The sequence below is a fragment of the Bos mutus genome, chromosome 18 (assembly GCF_027580195.1).
Source record: "Bos mutus isolate GX-2022 chromosome 18, NWIPB_WYAK_1.1, whole genome shotgun sequence".
Taxonomy (NCBI): domain Eukaryota; kingdom Metazoa; phylum Chordata; class Mammalia; order Artiodactyla; family Bovidae; genus Bos; species Bos mutus.
The window spans coordinates 55,187,549-55,208,559 of record NC_091634.1 but is presented as its reverse complement, the minus strand read 5'-3'; the positions used below and the strand labels follow the sequence as shown (position 1 = coordinate 55,208,559).

Genomic DNA, 21,011 nt, shown 5'->3' with positions numbered 1-21,011 from the left:
ACCCGATGCTGGGAAAGACTGAAGGAAAACGGAGAATGGGGTGAGAAGGTTAGATGGCGTCACCGACTCAATAGGCATGAACTTGAGCAATCTCTGGGAGATAGTGGAGGACAGGAAAGCCTGTCATGCTACAGTCCAAGGGGTGGCAAAGAGTCGGACACACCTTAGCACTGAACAGCAACAATGGAAACCGCCAATTTGTCTTTTCCCCATCAGTTGCTTTCTCCCCTTAACTGTGAGCACCTTGCTCATCAATATACTTGGAGAACAAGGCACGGAGTGACCCGCTCCTAGGTACACGTGAGGGCTCGTGGCAGTCACTAAATGTTGGATGAAGAAAGCATAGATGAAGTTGACCGATGGTGTCAGAGGTCACTGTTACCTATTTCCTAGAAATCTTCTCAATAAAATGCAGTTCCTACTTGTCCAGAACATTCTCCCTTTTCCCCTTTGCCTGACTACACTCTACAGGTCCTTCAGGTCTCAGATTCGATGCTCTCCCACCTGGAAGACCCTCCTCTCATCTCCTAACCCCGGTGGGCTCCTCACTCACTCAGAACACCCCCATATCCTGTGTGCTGGCATGCTGAGCTGCTTCCTCAGGTTTTCCCATGAGAACACGAGCTGGGTGAAGACAGCAACCATCTCACATACAGCCGTGGCCTTGGCCCCCCATCCCACACCTGGCACACGCGGGTGCTCCTGCCGTCAGATGTTTCTGTCTCGCCACCAAGTGATGCTAGGAGCTGCTGGTGGGAAGCCAGGCCAGTAGTAAGACGCCTTGCTTAGACTCTGGGGGCTCAGCATGGACCCACTTTCCTCCCATGTGGAGAAGCAGGCAGAGGGCGGGGAAACCACAGAGCGCTAGTGTGCTGGAGAAGGAAGGACTTGGGATCACTGTCACCATGGCGCAGGCGGAAGGGTTGACTCTGACTACCAACTCTGAGGACACAAGTGACGGGCCAGTCATCCCACCACTCAGAAGTAGGGCCTCTTGAGTGTGCCTGCTGGTTGACATGAATGGAATAGCCATGAAGATCCTAGCATCAGTGAGCGAGCAGCAGGGCATGTGGTGGCAGGGAGGAAAGCGTGCCTCCGAGCAGAGGAAGAAACCCCACCGGAGGCCATGCCGTCTGAGAAAGGGGAGAAGAGAAATCAACACCCACGGCACTGAGCATGCGGGCCCATCACCTAACCCTCTGCAGGGGGTTCTGTCATCGCCCCGGGACAGAGGGGAAGACCGCCAAGGCTCCAAAGCTGCAAGCACCCGCCTAGAGTCACTGGCTCGACAAGAGGCAGTTTGCACTTGAACTCATGGACCTTGTGCCTCCAAAGCCCCTGCTCACTCGTTCTAGTCTCTTCCTCACCACTGCTGCTTCCAGAATTCACAGCAAGTTTAAAGGAGAAATCCCAAAGTCCTTTCTGGAAACAGGACTTACATTAAGAAGTCTGCTTGCATTTTCTCTGCCACAGCGAAGGACTACACGTGACACGGAACACGTGACTCGAATGAAATGCACTCTGCTGCAAAAGAACACGCAGAGCCCTGGACGGGGGACGGGCGGGGTCTCAGCCCTGTGGCTTCAATAAGAGCTGGGCGTCTACGTGAATATTAAGGGCGGAGAAAGAAGTGCAGCCAGCAGGGCTGTTGGCGGGTGGTGATGCGAACAACTGTCAGGCAAGATGCTGAAAGGGAACCCTTCAGCTGATGAAGAGAGCCCTGACCAAACATCAGCGGTCCTCTGGGCCACGCTGCGGGAGCACAATGTTGAGAAATGGAGACAGCCCAGGATGGGAGGTGCTGCTGAGACGAGGGATGGGGGCGCCTGACAGACATGCGAAGATTCACAGGGATCAGAGCCCACGGCTCCAAGCAGAAGAGGCTCCCTGCTTCTCTCTCTGCTCCGTTAGTTCATTCACTCCCTCATTCGGCAGGTATTTCTGAAGCACTTCCTCGGTGCTGAGCAGTGCTAGGTGCTAGATCTACAAGTGGGAGCAAAACCAGAGCCCATCGGTGCTCTCTGGAGCTGACAACCCAGGGAGGGAGGCAGAGGCTTTCTGAGAAGTCGGGCTGTGACCGCGACAAGCCGAGGTCCGTGCCGTCAGTGAGGAAACGCGGGTCTAGGTGTGCAAGCAGAAGGGAGGCTCACCTACCCGCGGAGTCAGGGGGAGCTTCTGAGGGAGGGCTGCTGTTGAGCAGAGCCACGAAGCATGAGCAGGTGGGTTAAACACCCACCTGAGGGCTGGCAGGGAGGGTGCCCATGAGTACACAGCACACAGAGACCACGTGGGGAAGGAGGCAAGGCAGGTCTGACCGGGGAGGCTTTGCAGGCCTGCGGAGTGTGGGCTGCACAGAGGGATGCCTCCGTTCCTTCCAGAAAGACTCCCAGATGCCCTCCCACTGCAGGCTCCAAGCCACCTGGCTCTTAAGCCAACCCTGCAGCTTCAGCCTTCCCTGCAGGGTTGTCCAGAATGTTCTTTGTGATGTGGTGTTGTGTGCCCACACGCCGATCCTTGGCTTTGTGCTTCTGGGGGTGCTGTCATCTTCTCCCACCAGCCCTGCCTTTTTCCTTGCTCATTCCGCCTCATTCTATCAGACTCAGTTTGCGTGTCAACTCCTCCAAGAAGCCCTCTCCTGACTCCTTTCCCAGGCTGGCCTTGGCACCCCTGCTTGTAACTCCCTCAATGTCTTCTGCGTCTCTCTCCATCATGCTATGAGGGACTGCCACTCGACAGTTCCTGGTACACAGCAGTCACTCAGTGAGTACAGTTAACAAATATAACAAGGGATTAGAGTATACAATATATAAAATGCTCTAAAAACAAACAAAAAAAAGCTTCCCAGGTGGCTCAGTGGGTAAAGAATCCATCTGCGATGCAAGAGATGCAAGAGACTTGGGTTCGATCCCTGGGTTGGGAAAGAGTCAAACATGACTGAAGCAATTCAGCATGCACGCATGCAAGAGAAATGGGCAGAGGATTGAAATAACATAGCTAATATTTATCAAATGTCTACTATGTGCCACCTAATATTCTAAAGGCTTTCTGTGAATGAATTCCCTTATTCTTTACCACAACCCCATGAGGCATGATTACATCTACATTTTATGAATGAAGCCTCTGGCCCAGAGAAGCTGAGCGATTTGCCTGAAGCCACGTGGCCGAATGCCTGGTCCACCCACCCTATTGAGCATCATCCCCTGCTCTGCTTGGCATGACGAGGCTCAGGCCCCTCCCAGGGGAGGACGCACAAGTGTTGGGAACGTGAGAAGACGCTCACCGGCACTAAAATCAGAACCGCAGAGCTTGGGAAAGCGTGACAAAGACTGGCAACAGCCAGAGCTGGCGAGGGTGTGTGTCTCGGGAAGCCGCCTGGACGCCCATCAGAGAGGCCAGCTAAGTCCCTGCAAGCCGTGAGAGCCCGGGCAGCCAGAAGGGGGGGGCACATCTACTCCCCTGACACAGATGGAGTTTCAGATTTAAAACACAGTGTTCTCACCACCTCCAGTCTCTACCCAGATGCCACCTTCTCAGTGAGGCCCCGGTTTCTTACATGTGCGCACGCCCACAGAGGTGGGACCATCCTTGTTCATCATCCCTTCAACAGATCTTTGAGCAAACAGAACGTTTTTACACGTGCAACATATAATGTGTAATAAATATACATAAATATATATACAAGTTGCATAAGCTGAGAGAGTAGTCCTGAATGAGCCATAGGGAAATGTGAACATCAGTCACCTCAAAATAGGATTCGGGGGAAAACGGAGGGAACTTGAATGTTTAAAAAGCTTACACTTTCCATAGTGTTTCAATTTTTTGAACTAAATTACTTTTTAACCTTAAGAAGGAAGGGAGGGAAGGAGGAAGGAAGGAAAGAAGTCTGGGGGCACGAAAGGCAGGGGACATTTTGGGGACTGCAGTTAGACAGGCCTCCATCCCAGACCCTTTCTCTCATGAAAACCACCCTGAAACAGCGTGAAGGAATCAATTTTCTGAAAGGTATAAATAAAACTCACAAGAAAAAGAGCAAGAAGGGACAAGAGTGGATACAGCTTTTCACCACGTGGACAGGAAATGGGACGAGGCAGGGCTGAGGTCATGCCCTAAAGTTTCCACCAAGTGCCTGAGAGGGGGTGGCTGAGATGGGGGCCACCCCCCAAAAGCCTTTACAGCTCAGGACTCGCAGGTGCCAAGGACCAAGGAGAGCAGCCCTGCCCAGCCATGGAAACCAGAGGGTGGGGGCCCAGAACTGAGTCAGAACTGCGGGAGGCCACCTGAGACTGGGCATCTGGGCTGAGTGCACTGGGGAGGGTGTTGGCCGGGCAGCCAGAAGTGGACGTGTGACCACAGCGGAGGGTGGTCACAATTCCCTTCTCACTTTTACTGCTGACATATAAGCCAGGAGGAGATTTTGCTATTTCGGTCTTTTCTGACAGCTCATCCATAATACAAGATCAGAAAGTCATCAGGAAACCCTAAATCAGAAAAGTAGGATCAGTCCTTCCATTCATGACCGCCCCCGCAAAGCAACTGGTCCTGTAATCATAACTAGGGTTGGGTCCCCAAGTATCCCAGCATCTCCTGCCCTGGCCCTGCCAGCCTTCAGAAGTCTCCCTGAGTCTTCCCCTCAACACAAGCCCACCTCCTCCCCAGCCTGCCACCCCTCTGTATGAGTCTACCTTCTCCCCAGGTTCAAAGACAAGAGCAGACAAGCCCAAAGACTCGATGAGCATGTGCAGAAAAGACTCAGCCTCAGTGATGAGTTAAGAAATGCAAATCAGAGAGACACTGAAGTTCCTCTTTTTTGTTCCCACAAATAATGCTGACAAGACAATGGCAATAGTAAAACTCATCACCTCGTTCGTTACTTTGTTTGCTGGGGAGAGGGGCAAAATCGCCAGGACAATCCTAGAATAAACGCCTCTGGGAATTTATTCTAAGAAAACAATTCAGAAATAACGCAAGACAAAACCAAAGAAGTTTTCAGTTCAGTTGCTCAGTCATGTCTGACTCTCTACGATTCCATGGAAGTTTAGACCCAACCTGTGTCTAGCGACCGGAGACTAGGTCAAATGTATGTTTTCTTATATATATAAAATGGCACGACTAAAATTATAAACATGAAGACCTGCCCAATATGGAAATAGGCATATGCTATGTTGAGCAGAAAAATCAAGATGCAAATGTTGTCATACAAAATGTTTTCCATACACACAGACACAAATATAGATACACACGGGTGTGTACATGCGTGCACACACACATACACACACGAGCAGAACAGGCTTTTTCCCACTGTGTGATTAGGGTCTGCAAAGAAAGTTAGATATCACACAGCAAGACAGTGTGACAGAGAAGTTTTTAAAAGCCCTGAATCTCAAAAGTAAAAAGCTGGTCAGGGGACTTCCCTGGCAGTCCGGTGACTAAGATCACACACTCCAAGGCAGGGCTCCCTGGCTCAGTCTGCAGTTGGGGAACTAGATCCCACACGCTGCAGCCAAGAGTTCACAGGCCACAATTAAAAGACTCCGTGCACCGCAGCTAAAACCCAAAGCAGCCAAATAAATAAATGTTTAAAAACAAAACAAAGCAAAAAGCGGGGATCAGAATTCTGACTCTGGCATGTTACCCTCTGGGGAGTCCTAACTTCTTAAAGGCTCAGTTTCCTCACCTGTAAACTAGAGATGAAAAAGACACCCTGCTCCACAGAGTTGTCAGGATTGGCTGAGCTATTGCACGTACAGTCCTTAGCGCCATACCCAACCATAGCAAGGACGTCTTCAGTGTCTGTTACTGATGCCATTGCTGTTATCATTATCACTAGTAAGGCTGCACCCTTTAGAGGGCTTGAGTTAGCTCCTCTCCAATAAACGCGGATGTGAGATTTGCCACGTGGAGAGGTGTCGTGGAATTTGGAAAGTGCCTCCTGTCCCATGGGAGCCGCAGCTGGCCTTCTATCTCTAAAATCAACAAGGAAACTTAAGCCGAGTTCAAGGCCTGCCAGTTGTTCACAAGTCCACACCAAACAGGTGATTCCATTTACACGTATTGTCTAACCCAGAGGACAAAAGCCATGCCTCCTTGTTACTAGCTGGCTTCTGCCCATACAGGAATATAAACCCATGTGTCTGGACTGTCTTCCCTCCTGACTCTGCTATGTGGGAGTGGTCTGCTGGATAATGCACCCCCAAAGATGTCCCCATCCTCATGCCCAGAACCCTGGGATACGTGACCTGATGTTGCAAAAGGAGCTTTGTCAGAGGAGGCCATGCTAGATCACACAGGACAGCCTTGATATCACCACAAGGGTCCTTGAGAGAGAGGCAGGAGAGGCAGAGAAGGAGATGAGATGGTGGAAGCAGGGAGATGCGGGGCCACGGGCCAAGGAATGCGGGCGACCTCTGGAAACCGAAGAAGACGAGAAAACCGGTCCTCCCCAAGAGCCCCCTAGGAACACAGCCCTGCCAGTTCCCTGTAGACTTCAGACGTCCAGGACTCCAAGAGTGTAAATGTGTGTTGCTTTAAACCACTCAGCGTGTTACAGCAGCCACAGGAAAATCATGCGGGCTGTTGCTCCACTAAGAGCACCTGCATTTCGTAGGTGGGGTCTGGGGTCTGGGAGTCGCGCTGTGGCTGTGCTGCAGCTCCACCTGGACATGCCTGAGAGCTGCGCTTTAGCCCCAGTTTCCTGGGGCAGCAAAGGGGCATGTCTCTGCAGACAGCACTCAGGGCTCCCAGGCACGTGGTCAGCACTAGCTGTTTTGAGATATCATTTACATACTATAAAATTCACCCATCCAAAGTATACAATTTAGTGATTCCTAAGTTCACTTGCTGAGTTGCACAACCATCATTTCAATCGAATTCGAGAACATGTGGATCGCCCCCAAAAGAAGCCCTGTACCCATTGGCAGGCATTTCCCCTCCCTTTCATTTCCTCAGCCTCTGGCAACCACTAATTTGCTTTCTGTCTCTATAGATTTGCCTGTTCTGGACCTAGCAAATAGAGAGTCCTACAGTAAGTCGTCTTCTGGGACCAGCTTCTCTCACTCAGCCTCGTGTTCTCAAGAGTCATCCACATTGTAACCATGTCAGCACTTCATTCCCTTTTATGACTGAATAACATTTCATTGTCTGAACATAAAAAGTTTTGTTTACCCTTTCATCAGCTGATGGACACTGTTAACTTTCATTTTATGCCAATTCTTCTAGCCCTGAAATGAACTTTGATAATTAAGGGAATTCCCTAGAAGAGCTGCGAGTATGTATGTGTGTGTCTTTTACTATAAAGAATAGAGGTTTAAAAAAAAAAGACATAAATGAACTTATTTACAAAACAGAAACAGACTTAGAGAGTTCAAAGACAAACTCATGGTTACCAAAGGGGAAATGTGGAGGGAAATAATAAATTAGGAGCCTGGGATTAACAAACACACAGTACTATATATAAAACAGATAACCAACAAGGACCCACTGTATAGCACGGGGAGCTCTATTCAATATTCTGTAAAAACCTATATGGGAAAAGAACCTGAAAAAGAATAAATATATGTATAACTGAATTACTGTGCTGTATACCTGATACTAACACAACACGGCAAATCAACTATACTCCAATAAAATTTAAAAAAAAATTAAGCCTAGTGGAAAATCCTCATGCAGGACTGACAATTCCATCCCCCTGGAATGCTGAGCCAGCATCTTTGGAACCACTGAAGATGTCTCATAGGAAGGCCCAGGGATGCTGGCCAGAACACTGCCCTAAGACCCTGGGGAAGTTGCTGGTTTGAACCTAAATCCCTGTAATGCCTTTTTGTAAAAATGGGTCACAGACCTCTGAGGACTTCAGCATTGCCAGACCTGGCACTAAGGCCCCACCCAGCCCCTCCCATTGGCACTCCATGTCTGCACCCCTCCAAGCCTCAGTTTCCCCATCTATAAGCAAGGCTGATGATAGCTAAGCTTGTTATGTTGCTATGTTGTCCAGTTGCTAAGTCAGGGAGCCAATGAGGGGATTAAATGACAGGCACTCATCAAACACAAACAGTAAGGCTTCTACTACCGTGGAGCCCAGCACTGCATCATCAGGATGGTCTTTGTAGGGCCAGCTGGGGGGATGGGTGGAGCTGCAGCCCTGGTCCCTGGGGGTCTACTAGCTTTTCACCAACATCTGCAAACCAAATTTGACCACTGTTTTGAGACCCTTTGCCGACAAGGTACCCCTCACAGCTTGTGCCTGGCGGGGCAGCGGGGGACTTCCACTCCCCACCCCACCCTCTTTGGTTCACCACTGATAAATAGGACTCGGAAACAATTCTAAGGACTCTTTTTTGAGGTGGTTGAGAGAGGAAAACATCTGAGCTGGCAGTGAAAGTGATTAGTCAATTTCCAAGTCTTGACAGTGGTCAAGATTCCATCGGCCTCCACTGGATGCCAAAATCAAACCCGGGATTGGGGAGCCAACCGGGAGAGTCGATTTCCCCCTTGGATCTGCCGTGGGTCAAGCCGACAGTCAGATTTTCCATCACAGTCAGGCACTTTCCACTCAGAGGCAGTGGCCAAGTTGGACGGGTCTGCACACATTACCCATAAAAGGGTTTTAAGTTCATTCATTCGCACAAGTCGCTCACTTGCCACGCTTTGAAAGACAAAACGTAAGAATCCCTTAGGCTCTAGTGGCTGCTATATGTCTGGAAAATGACCCATTTTTGTAAAAACAACAAGGCTGGTCAAAGTCTGCTGGCCTGGGAGTGGGTGTCTGAAGTATGTTAAAGGAACAGCTGTGCCCAGGAAAACGGATACCTGCCTTCACAAGAGGCCCCGTGTGGACACCCTCTTCGGACTTCCTGTGATTCACTGAGATGGCTCGGGGCCTCTGCCTCTGACACTCAGGATCTCGGGACAAGCTGGGCACCTCCAGAAGCGGTGGTGATTCTAAAGGTCATGAACTGGGGTCGAGTTCAGAGCATGGAGTGAGGACTTTCTGGAAGAGTCACAACTTTGAGGAAGTATCAGGGAACTGTAACAAGCCCAGGGTGGGGGGCGTCATTCAGGACTTTATCACTATATCCTTAAGTGAAACTGGCCTCTAATTTTCCTTGTTCCTCCCTTCCTTGTCCCTTTGGAAACCCAGGTTATGCCGGCCTCATCAAAGGAGCTGGGGTGTTTCCTATTTTTCTGTTTTCTCTGCAACCATTTGGGTATGAGAGAGATGCTTCTGTTGTAGAATATTGGGAAGCTGCTGCTGCTGCTGCTGCTGCTGCTGCTGCTGCTGCTAAGTCACTCCAGCCATGACCGACTCTGTGCGACCCCGTAGACGGCAGCCCACCAGGCTCCCCTGTCCCTGGGATTCTCCAGGCAAGAACACTGGAGTGGGTTGCCATTTCCTTCTCCAATGCATGGAAGTGAAAAGTGAAAGTGAAGTCACTCAGTCGTGTCCGACTCTTCGAAACCCCATGGACCGCAGCCCACCAGGCTCCTCCATCCATGGGATTTTCCAGGCAAGAGTACTGGAGTGGGGTGCCATTGTAGGCTTGCCTGTAAAACCACCTGAGTCCTGTGTGCCTTCTTCTCTCTTTTTGTGAGGGACGTGGAATGACTGATTTAATACTGGAATTTAAAAGCCATTCCCCTTATTCAGGTTTTCTAGTCATCTGTGAGTCTGTCTGCTTAAGTTGTATCTTTCTAAAGAAATTGACCACTTGCTCCTGGGTTTGAAATTGAATATTGTTGCCATTTAGTTGCTAAATCGTGTCCAATTCTATGCAGACCCCATGCACTGTAGCCCATCAGGCTCCTCTGTCCACCAGCTTTCCCAGGCAAGAATATCAAAGTGGGTTGCCATTTCCTTCTCCAGGAATCTTCTCGACTCAGCGATCAAACCCACGGCTCAGGTGTTGCCCGGTGGACTCTTCACAGCTGAACTACCAGGGAAGCTCTTCAAGTTGAATGGCACATAGTTAACCTCAGTTTCTTAGGCTTAGAAGGATTACATCCATCCATGAGTAAACAGCAAGGATGAGTCCAAGTGGCTTCTGCCCCACCAACATTCCAGGGCCCCCCGTCAGAGCGTATTTTTATCAGTGACCAGGAACTGCCTTGTACTGCCTGGGAGCCAGTTGAGCGGTGATCTAGGGACTAGCTCTGGAGTCGGCCTGCTTGGATTTCTCTCCTAGTGCCAACCTGAGCACTTGTAACCTCAGTCTCCTCCTCCGAAAAATGGGTAGATTAACCACAGCTGCCACTCAGGGCTGCTGTGAGGACCACAGAAAGGACTTCGTACACTCCAAGGCCAGACAGGGAAGTTCCCACATGGTAAGACTTTCGACTCAACAACTTTGTTCCACAAACTTTCACCTTATGAATTCTCACGAAGGCAAACTCGAGGTCCAGAGCAAAAGCGCTTCAGCTTCCCGGTACCACCAGCTGGCGTTCCCAGTCGTCTCGGTGCTTACTCGTTCAGACTGGTGGTTCTGAAAGCAGGGTCCCTGAGCCAGCCACAGCATCTGTGAACTTGCTAGAAATGCAGAGTCTCAGGCTCTCTGCCACAGCGGCTACGTCAGTAGGGGTAGGTGCCGTAATCGTGTTTTAACACGCCCTCCAGTGGATTTTCAGAGAAGGCAATGGCACCCCACTCCAGTACTCTTGCCTGGAAAATCCCATGGACGGACGAGCCTGGTAGGCTGCAGCCCATGGGGTCGCTAGGAGTCAGACAAGACTGAGCAACTTCACTTTCACTTTTCACTTTCCTGCATTGGAGAAGGAAATTGCAACCCACTCCAGTGTTCTTGCCTGGAGAATCCCAGGGACGGGGGAGCCTGGTGGGCTGCTGTCTATGGGGTCGCACAGAGTCGGACACGACTGAAGCGACTTAGCAGCAACAGCAGCAGCCAGTGGATCCCGATGCCAGCTCCACACCTGAGAGCCCAGGGTTCTTGAAAGTCACCGGGCACTTCCTCTGTTCAAGTTTAGTTCTGAAGTGCTTTTAAAGCACAGTCACTCCACGAGGATCAATAAAAGGAAAAACGATAATCGTGGTGAGAGAGTGAGTAGGGAGAGATAAACAAACACGGTAGAAGTGAAAGCTGAGATAATTTTACAAGATCAATGGAGAAGAGACGGCAAATGTTGTGCGTTTGTGTGGGATGACTCATTCAATGATGGGAACAGTTCTGCAAACACTGAATCAGGCGGCATCTGAGACGCAGCGCCTGTGCTACAGAAGACAGTCATCAGGAAGCGAGGACGGTGATCCCCAAAATTCAGAGAAACGTGAACATGGGGCCACGGGGTCAGCGTCAACAGTGAAAACTCACTGGCTTCACGGAAATTCGGGGAACACCAGGCACCTGTGTGCTGTGCTTCGGGCTCAGAGTCAGGGATGTCCACAGGTTACAGGCTCATCTGAATCTGTCAAGTATTAATGCTTTGGGCTTCCCTGGTGGCTTAGGTGGTAAAGAATCTGCCTGCAATGCAGGAGACTGGGGTTCAATCCCTGGGTCAGGAAGATCCCCTGAAGAAGGGGATTGCTACCCACTCCAGTATTCCTGCCTGGAAAAACCTGGCAAGGAGGAGGAGCCTGGTAGGCTATAGTCCACGGGGTCTCAAAGAATCTGACACAATTGATGCTTTGGCGTATTTTGATGAAACTGTGCTAACTAATTCTGGACCAGACTACAGGGGGAGTTCACTAATCCAACAGCTTTTCCGTATGGATGAAACAGGTTTGTTTTAGGAGAAAAAAGAATGAAAAAGAGAGAGAGAGATGCCTGGTAAAGAGTGTATGAGCAAGAAGGAGACGTTATTTCAGGTTTTAAACCTTTAAAGAACTAAATCACATTCCTACTTACAAGCTTAAAATTCAAGGAGTAATTCTGAATCTACCAACAAAGGACGTGGACTATGAACCATTCATCACTACAACCAAACGCTTCTGTGAGAACTGCTGTATACACCATGGCTGTGAAAATGCAGCATTTAAAAGACACAATCCACACTCCGCCCCCTGAGATTCATTGATGGGCGTAGAGACCATTTTTAACAAGCTCCCAAAGGGACACTGAGGCAGATGGTATCTGGACTACAGAGCCATTTGTCATTACGGGAAAAAAATCAGAAGCAAAAGCTGTCCTGGGCCCCTGCATGTACTTCACAAACATTGCTGGGGAAAATGCTGTCTGAAACCAAAGCACCACCCGCTAGAGCCCCAATTTAGCACTTGTTCCCACAGCTCAGATCGGGGAAGTCAGCAGTAAATGAGTAACGTGTTACATAAGTTGCTTTTCTGTATGCAAAACCTTAATTCACCAAAGAGAAGTTGAAATCATATAAAAAGCAACAGCCCTCCCCCAAAACAAATGCTGGGAAAGCGTGGCCAGGATCTCCCCATCTTCTGCCAGGCAAATATGAGGCCCCTCTGTGCTGAAAACCCTGTTGCCCCCTCTTTGTGCCCCTGGGGTTCTGGGTCAGTGGTGGATGTGGTCAGAGAAGGCGGGGCTGGGGAAGAGGAGGAAGAAGAACATTCAGGGTCCATGTGGGCATGGACACTGGCTGTACCAAGGCTTCCCTCTGCCTGAAAACATAAGTGGACTCATGTTTTGCTTGACTATACCTCTGACCCCTGGCTGGAAAGTTCTGGAACCACACAACCTCCTGTCTCGGGTCTTCTTCAAGAACTCCAAACCTCGCAATTTCTCTCTCTCTCTCTGGTGAGGATTCTCAGTCTTTTCCTCTTCCCAGTTACTCCAAAACCTGGATATGATGCTATCTCTAACTAGAGTGTTAACGGCTGACCAGGGCTTGGGCATTTATCACCCCACTGACCACTGGAGATATCAACCCAGGTACAGAAAGGCACACCATCTATGTAACAAACGTGCTATTCCTACCAGCGTGTCAGCCTCAGGAGTCTTCTCAACAACGACCTAGAGATACCCAGTTTCAACTTACTGGAGAGCAGGCTCTAAGTTTCAAAAGGCACAGCCCTAACCTCCAAGCACCTAGCACAGTGACCAACTCTTGTGAAGAACAAAAAGTAAATTGACAGCTGATGTGAAACATAACTGCCACCCCATTTTACCACAAAGCAGGTCCCCAAAATGCAGGAGAGCCACCAGGAGGTGCTTGTTAAAGACCCACCTTCTGGGCTCCACCCCAGACTTAGGAAATCAGACTCTATGGGACCTGCCTTTTAAGAAAGTGCCAGGGAATCTTACACACGTGACTTTGAGGACCACTGCCCCAGCCTTACGTGAACCCGAAGGACATCAATATTATAGGATGCGATCAAGCCAAAGGACCTTTTGGGAACACTCAAACCAAACAAGAGAAAGGCAAGTGACTTCCTCCTCTCTATGCAGGCATGGGCCCGAGTGGAGTACAGAATGTTCAACACTGGGAATAAATAAGGCCAAGAAGGGATCAGAAACAAGAAAGGCCCAGAGAGGCACTCAGCATCAACGAGGCCACCAGTAGGGCCGGCAGGCTTGTCCTCGTCTGTCTCCCCCGGTGGCGGGGTACCGTGCCCCATCCTGAATCAAGTGGTATCGACCAGACCCGAGGACGGAGTGCATACAGCTGGCAGCCACGCCGCCTCTGGAAAGGGGTGCTGAAGGAGAAGCAAGCCTTTATCACAACCTCCACAGGCCTGGAGTCCCTCCACCTTGTGGTCTGGCAGCTGGAGTCAGTATACAGCCCTCCCTGACACTGCCCCCCTACCCTGCTCTCAGGGCGGCCCCCTCCTGAGCAGGGCAGGGGGCGGGGGGGCGGGGTGCCGCTACCAGCCGGGGCGCCGGCAGTCACTGCCAAGCCCCTGGGCCTCCAGCCGAGGAGCCGCCAAGGCTCCCCTGCCCGAGACGGGGAATCCCTCCACTGCTGGCGACTGTCACGGGAACGTCAAACACCGGTGTTTGTGCCAGGCCTCATTCACACGAGCCCACTCCTCCCCGAGAGATGGATTTTTTAAAACAAACAGCTTTTCCATATGCTAGCAGGCAGAGTCATGTCAGCATCAGGGATCCCCAGACGGAAACGTGAGTCAATCTGGGGCAGAGACTGCTAAATCAATCCTGTTTGGGTGAAATTCCTCTCTCTGGAGAAACAGGGACCTCAAAAGCGGATTGCTTGGATTCCCCCCTGCGGAGAGTCCCTGAGGACGCTCTTCCCAGCCACGCATACCCTGAGCGTCCTGAACTCTGACATCACTATCCCCGTAACGTGCCTTGTCACCACATCCTTCTGGGAACTCTCCCAGCCTATCCCACCTGCCTCCTGACACCCTCTGCCCACCCGCACTCCAGTTCCACCCGGGGCATCAGAGGGCCCTACTGTGTTGGGCGCAGGTTGTCCACACCCGTTGCAGGATTTCCTGACGTCCTAAGGCCTGGAGTCCTGGTGGCTAAAGACAAAAATTCACCACGTGGACACACAGATATCTGAGAAATGAAGCAAGGCAGGTAACAAGTGCAGACAGCTCACCTGGAAGACGTGGCCACTGAGGACTTAGTTGGGAAACCATCTGACTACTGGGGGAATGTCAGACTCGAGAGCTCGAAAAACCTGGGTCATTGTCTCCTCTTTCCCCAGTTGTGCCTATGGGGCCTTGGTCAGAGGGAGGGGGGATTCCAGCATCTTTGCTGGGTGACTTGCAAGAGGCAAGTCAGGCACCAAGAAGGGCAAGAAGGCACCAAGCCAAAGGAGCCTAGGCAGGGGTCCAGGCAGCCTCTGGGACCTAATACAGACCGGGGAGCTGATCATGCATATTAGCGAGAGATGGGGGCAGGGAGTTCCAGCTGAAGGGCCAGTTTGGGGAATTCCAAGTCCAAACTGGGTCTGAGAAGGAGGAGCAGCCCCTGGCCCAGACTCCACCTCTCTGGGCTATGGTGCTGGGTTCACAATGAGATTGAAAGCAAGGGCCCTGGGAGGCATGTGAGCCCCAGAGAGACACTGGCCCCGGGGTAAATGAGTCTCAGGTTCTGGGGGTTAGGGACTCTGAGCTGCCCTCAGGGCAGGGCCTCCAGAGCAGTTACCATGGCCTCGGGTGTCCCCGAGGGCAGCTGGGGATGCTGGACCTGGGACTGGCCTTGGCCAGAGCGTCAGTGGCTTGGCCTCCCCCACCTACATAGGCGTCCGGGATGGGCAAGGGATTGAGCCTGCAGGGCCCCAGGTAAGAGAGCCAGGGCAGGGGTCCTGTGTTTCCCCAGGCTGCCCGCAAAGTCCCATCAGAGAGGAGGAGCAGCCACATACCCAGCCCGTTCTCCGCCAGCACCGCGGGGCTCCCATCGCAGTCGCCCAGGTCCTGCTCGCCCACGTCGTTCAGATCCAGGTCAGGCTGGTGGGACCCGTCTCCAAAGGGCCTCTCGTCCTTCTCGGAGCCAGCATCGCCATTCTCCATGCCATTCTGTGCCTTTTTCAGTGGCATGATTTGCAGGCCACTGGGGGTAGTCCTGTAAGACACCGTCTTGGCGGCCCGGTCCCCGCTCGCTGGGGGCTTGGCTGAATAGCCTTTCTTGGGCCTGGACAGGGAAGGGTTGACCCGCCTCCGTTTGTGGGAAGTCCCTTTGCTCTTGCCGGCGTCCGAGGGCCTGTGGGGGAGCTTCTCGACCGAGGGTCCTCGGCCGTCCCGCAGGAGCTTGGAGGCGCCGGGCTGCTTCCCCGACTTGAGCCTCTTGTCCTTGGCCAGGTGCAGCCCGTTGAACTCATCGATGAACTCCTCACAGTGCAGCAGGTGGTGCTCGGGCTCCCAAGTGTCCTCCGTGCTCCCGTAGCCTTTCCACCGGATCAGGTACTCCCATTTTCCCTTCTTGTTCTTCCTCTTGTCTACAATCCTTTCGACCTGGGATGCGGGAGGAGAGTCAGGAAAGAGAGAGAGAGAAGGAAAAAAAATCAAACCATTGCTAGGTCACAAGAGCAACACAAGGACAGAGGTGTCCATCCTGGCTAGGGGGGCCAGGAGGCTGACCCTCCCAGCAGCCTTCAAGAAGGCTGGTTCATTTCAGGAGACTGCTGAAGGGAACCAAAGGCACCCGTGCGGTTGTTTCCCATGACAACGGCATGATGCCACGCCTGGCTGGTTGCCTCTACCTGTCTGTCCAAGGCTTGCTCTTTTTCTTTTTTAAAGATTGGGTGTGGACCATTTTTAAAATCTTCATTGAATTTGTTACAATACTGCTTCTGTTTTACGTTTTCGGTTTTTTTGGCCCTGAGACATGTGAGATCTCAACTCCCAGGCAGGGATCGAACATGCACCCCCTGAATTGGAAGGCAAAGTCTTAACCACTGGACCACCCAGGAAGTCCCCAAGGCTTACCCTAGCTCAAAATCGCATTGTGAGCATTCACGGAAGGTCTTTATTCTTTTCGTGGCACAAAACTGGAATCAGACTTTTAAAGACCAATTTGGTGTGGGTTTTCCACCCACTCTGCTAATGTGTCCTTACTTATCATAATACTAATGATTAGTAATGTTTGCTGGGCATGTGCGAGGAGGCAGACGCTACTAACTGCTGGGCATGGATGCTTTCATTTCATTTTCTCCGAACAATAACCCAATGCTGTAGGTGTTCCTCCTATCCCCACTTTACAGAGAGGAAAATGGGGCTGAGAGATTAAGTCAGTCAACTAAGTTCCAAGCTGGTAAGAGCAGAACTGGGAATATGAACCACTCTCAGCCCAGATTTATTTTCTTACTCACTAGGCCGTACCAAATCTCTCAACTATAAAAATCTTCCACATTGACCAAAACTGCCTGGAGTCAGTGACACCCAATGTCCCCCTAGCTGGCTCCCCTAGCTGCAACATAACAGGTACAACTGCCAAGCAAGGTGACGGTATGTACCTTGCATAACCCCCCAGAATGTACATTATTACTGTTCCATTTGATAGATGAGGAATTAAGTATGAGGCAACCGGCCTGCAACACAGGGCTAGGGATGGTGGAGGTGAGATCCGAACGTAGATCTGGTTTTCAAGTCATGTACTACTCTCTCTATGTACCATCAAAGGTAAGGGAATCTCTGTCTTCAAGTATTATCATGGGAAAGCACACTTACAAAACGCCAGTCCCAAGGCTCATAACTGGTGAACGAGGTGAAGGGTATACGAGGGTTTATTTATTATTCTCTCAACTTTATAGGTTTGAAATTTTTTAACTAAAAAAAAAAAAAAATTTCCATTGCTCTACCAAAAAGAGCTAAATTTCAAAGGAAAAGTAAACTATTACATTCAAATGTTTATTATATTTCAATGTCAACGTAATTTTATAGGATGGAACTTTGACCCAAAGAAAGTAATAAGTGAGGGTGTGCTCTCGGAACTCATAGGAAAAAAAAACCAACAATATGAGAGGGGGAAAGTGGTTACACTTAGAGCTGGTAACTGTTAAAGATGGGTAATAGGTAAATGTGGGTTCATTTTCAACTGTTTATGTTTGCATATTAGAATTTTTATGTTTAAAATTTTCCATAATAAGAAGTGAAAATTTCTGAAAAGTGAGATTGTTTCCCAATATCTGGGTATAACAGAAGCTATGCAAAATAATTAAATGACTTTCATTGCTTTGCACTTAATAAATATCTTAATAGCTAGACCATATTGCCTCTTTATAATACTGCTTCTTCATAGACAATTTAAATTGTTTCCTTAATTGATTCATCTCAAATCAAATTGGCCTATTTCTATTAAAATTTGTTTCCTTCTAAAATGCGCTGTGAACATCTGTTTTGGATTGATTATATAATTTTTAGAAGTATCACACAAACTCTATAATAGCTTGAAAAAGTAAAATCATGCCAAACTAATCAAACTTTCAATCTCTGAGTCAAGGAATGGGGCTAGCTGGGTATTCATTTGTGATAATGGTGCAGAAAGTTGGGAGTGTTTGTGGAGGAGCCTGCAGCTTTGCACATTTGTAGGACTTTGAAGGGGAAATCCTCTGCAAGTTTACAGAGGGAGGAAAGTGCACAAGCAGAATGGCACTGCTGGAAAGAGCAGCATTCTGGAGAAAGCCAGCCTAGGGGTGTCAGGAGGAAGCCCAGATATGTCTAAGGGCTATGAGTTAAGGCATTTGTGTGGGCATGGAGGTCTCCAGCTTCAGAAAGCATATGCTTGACCTCCAGGATGGAGAAACTTCTTCCCCAGGATGAAGCAGAAAAACCATGCTAGACAAACAGCCAATACAATGGTTGGTAGGTAGGTGGATGGATGGATGGATGGATGGATGGATGGTTGAATGGATGAATGAACAGATGGGTGGATAATGGGATGGATGGAAAAATGGATGCTTGAATGAATGAATGGATGGGTGGATAGTGGGATGGATGAGTGGATGGATGGATGGATGGATGGATAGATAGACAGATGGGAGGATAGTGAGATGGGCAGGTGATGGAAAGATATATAAATGGACAAATGACTAGATGGATGGGGGATGGGGGATGGGTGAAAGGGCAGGTAGAGAGGTGAGTTCAGGAATAAATGGGTGGATGAATGGATGGCTCACACTCATCAGATGAGCTTAGTATAGTACTTAAGAATACAGGCTATGGAGCAAGACTATCTGGTTTAAAGCTTCTAAGGAGTTATGTGTTCTTGATCAAGTTACTAAATCTCTTTGGGCCTCAGATGACTTGCCTAGCAAGAGGGAAATAACAGCACCCACCACCTAGGGCAACCGTGGAGAATATACAAATAAGGTATTTAGCATTCCAGGGTAAAGGTCACTTCACCTTGCATATCCTCCTGTGAATGCAAACCTGGGTAGTAGCTAAAGACAATGTGTCCCCACCCAGCAGAATAGACATCCTGAGGGTATTCAACTCCTCCCTAGGAGAGTCCACCTCTTAGGTAAGTCCTTCTGAGTAGAGGAGATGCCGTGCAGAGGAGAGAGGCTCAAGAAGCCTTTATTGAGCAAGGGTGCAGTGTCTACACGGCTACTTGCGGCCACACTGGGAGAGCAGCTGGTTTCCTTCCCTCCTGGTTACTGGAGGATTCAGTCACAGTAGGCTAATTTATGGGGGACAGAAAGGCCACTGCTTCCACCTCTGGTCCTATCCAGAAAGCTACTGGGTGACTTGAAAGTCATTTCTACTTACCTTAACCCAATACCAACAATGAGCAGTACTAGCGGGATCATTACTAGCCTGATGTGCAGGAAAAAAACTATTGGCTCTTCCACTTTGTATATACGTGACCCTGGGCAAGTTGCCTAACCTCTCCGTGCCTCCCTGTCCCCATCCGTTAAACGGAAATAGTAATAATAAGAAGAAGAGCTTCCCGCAAGGTTGTTGGGAGAATTAAAAGGAATGAGGTGTGATGAGAAAGTAAAGTGTCTTGAACATCAATCACAAAGCACTTCAAGATGAGTGGAACTGCTCTGAGAAGTACAAAGCTTCAGGTGACAAGAGTTCCACAGTTTACACACTTTGTAAAAAAAAAAAAAAAAACAGTTTTTTTTTCCAGGTTTAGAGAAGCAACTGCTTTTTCTGAAAGCCCAAAATGCCCACGAGGCGCTCATAGGAAATCTGGCCCCCAGACACCCCCTGAGACTTTGAATGCACCATCTTCTGGGACCTAATCTCCTTCTTTACATCCCCGTACAGGTTTTCTGACCCTCTTTTCCTCTTCTTCTCAGGAAAGCCTCAAATAGAACCAGAAAGCTAATCTGTTCTGTGGATAACAAAAGCCCACGTTATTTAGGACTTGAGTGTTAAATGACTGCAACATTCTCTCTGGAAAATCTCTTTCCCTGAAGATCCCCCAGCCTCCTCCACTGTCCCTGACTCCTTGCACCTGTTGAAAACAGAAACCTGAGCCCTCAGGTGCTGGCAGCTCTGCTCCTGAATCCCCAGCCTACCTGCACAGCCCTCCTGTACTAGCTGAAGCTCACCTTCTAAATGGACACAATTGTCAATTCCCTGAACCTGCAGTTACCTACCAATGCATGTTAAAGTCACTCAGTCGTGTCCGACTCTTTGTGACCCCATGGACTATACAGTCCCTGGAATTCTCCAGGCCAGAATACTGGAGTGGGTAGCCTTTCCCGTCTCCAGGGGATCTTCCCAACCCAGGCATCAATCCCAGGTGTCTCACATTGCAGGCAGATTCTTTACCAGCTGAGCCACAGGGGAAGCCCTACCTACAAGTGCATGAACACTATTAAAAAAGCGCGTACCCACACACCTGCCACCCTCTCTTTTCAAAGGTAAACAATCTGAGGCCCTGAACGATTCCTTGGAGTTCAACCAAATCATTAATTAACATTTCCCCTCTGTGATCCCAGCTGATACAAATGATATTCTACCGCAGGTGGGGGCAGGGAAATTTTGAGGCAGTTATTACCAGCACTGCAATGACATTAGGAACAGGAGGATGCCAGTCACTTTCAGTGGTACATGCTAAGTGAACATGCCAGGAACTGTACTAAGAACCTAAAAGGCATTAGGTTTCACCTTTCCACCCGAGCTTTCCCCTAAGGAGCATTCTCACCACTGACAGCTGAGGAAGTTGAGGCTCAGCAGGTATAGATAACTTTCCCTCCATCACACGGTCAGCAGGCAGTCAGCCAAGACTGGAACCACAGTTTGTCCGACTCCTCAGCAGGAGTTCTTGGCCACTGGCTACACCTCACTGGAGGGAAGCCACTGGAACCAAGCAAGCAAGTTGCCAAGCATGTGGACCAGCAAAGCAAAGCGATGGGCACTGAGGAAGAAGGCGGCTTCATGAAGTCGCCCACCCCACACTCCAATGAGCCCACACACAAGGCACCGCAGGCCCTGGCGAACCCGCAGACCGCCAGGACGGTGCCCACAGGCTGCGGGAAGGAGAGCGCTTCAGCGGGCGGCACAGAGTCTCGGGGGTAATAACTATGAAAAGTGCTCTGACGGTGGAGAGAAAGGGGCTGTGACAAGAATGGCTACTTCAAATCGGATGGGCAGGGAGGCTCCTCCAAGAAGGAAAGGGACCTTCAGAGATGGAGAAAATCTGGACACTGAGAGGCCTCTCCGGGCAGCAGGA

The 21,011-nt window shown here is 49.9% G+C and overlaps 1 protein-coding gene across 1 annotated transcript in view; it reads right to left on the bottom strand.

The window, feature by feature from the left end:
• Window positions 1–21,011, bottom strand: part of CDYL2 (chromodomain Y like 2) — a 170,166-nt gene that overhangs the window by 42,789 nt on the left and 106,366 nt on the right. The window contains exon 2 of the mRNA XM_070388662.1: window positions 15,247–15,835. Coding sequence (XP_070244763.1) covers window positions 15,247–15,835 — 589 coding nt within the window. The remainder of the gene's footprint in view (window positions 1–15,246; window positions 15,836–21,011) is intronic.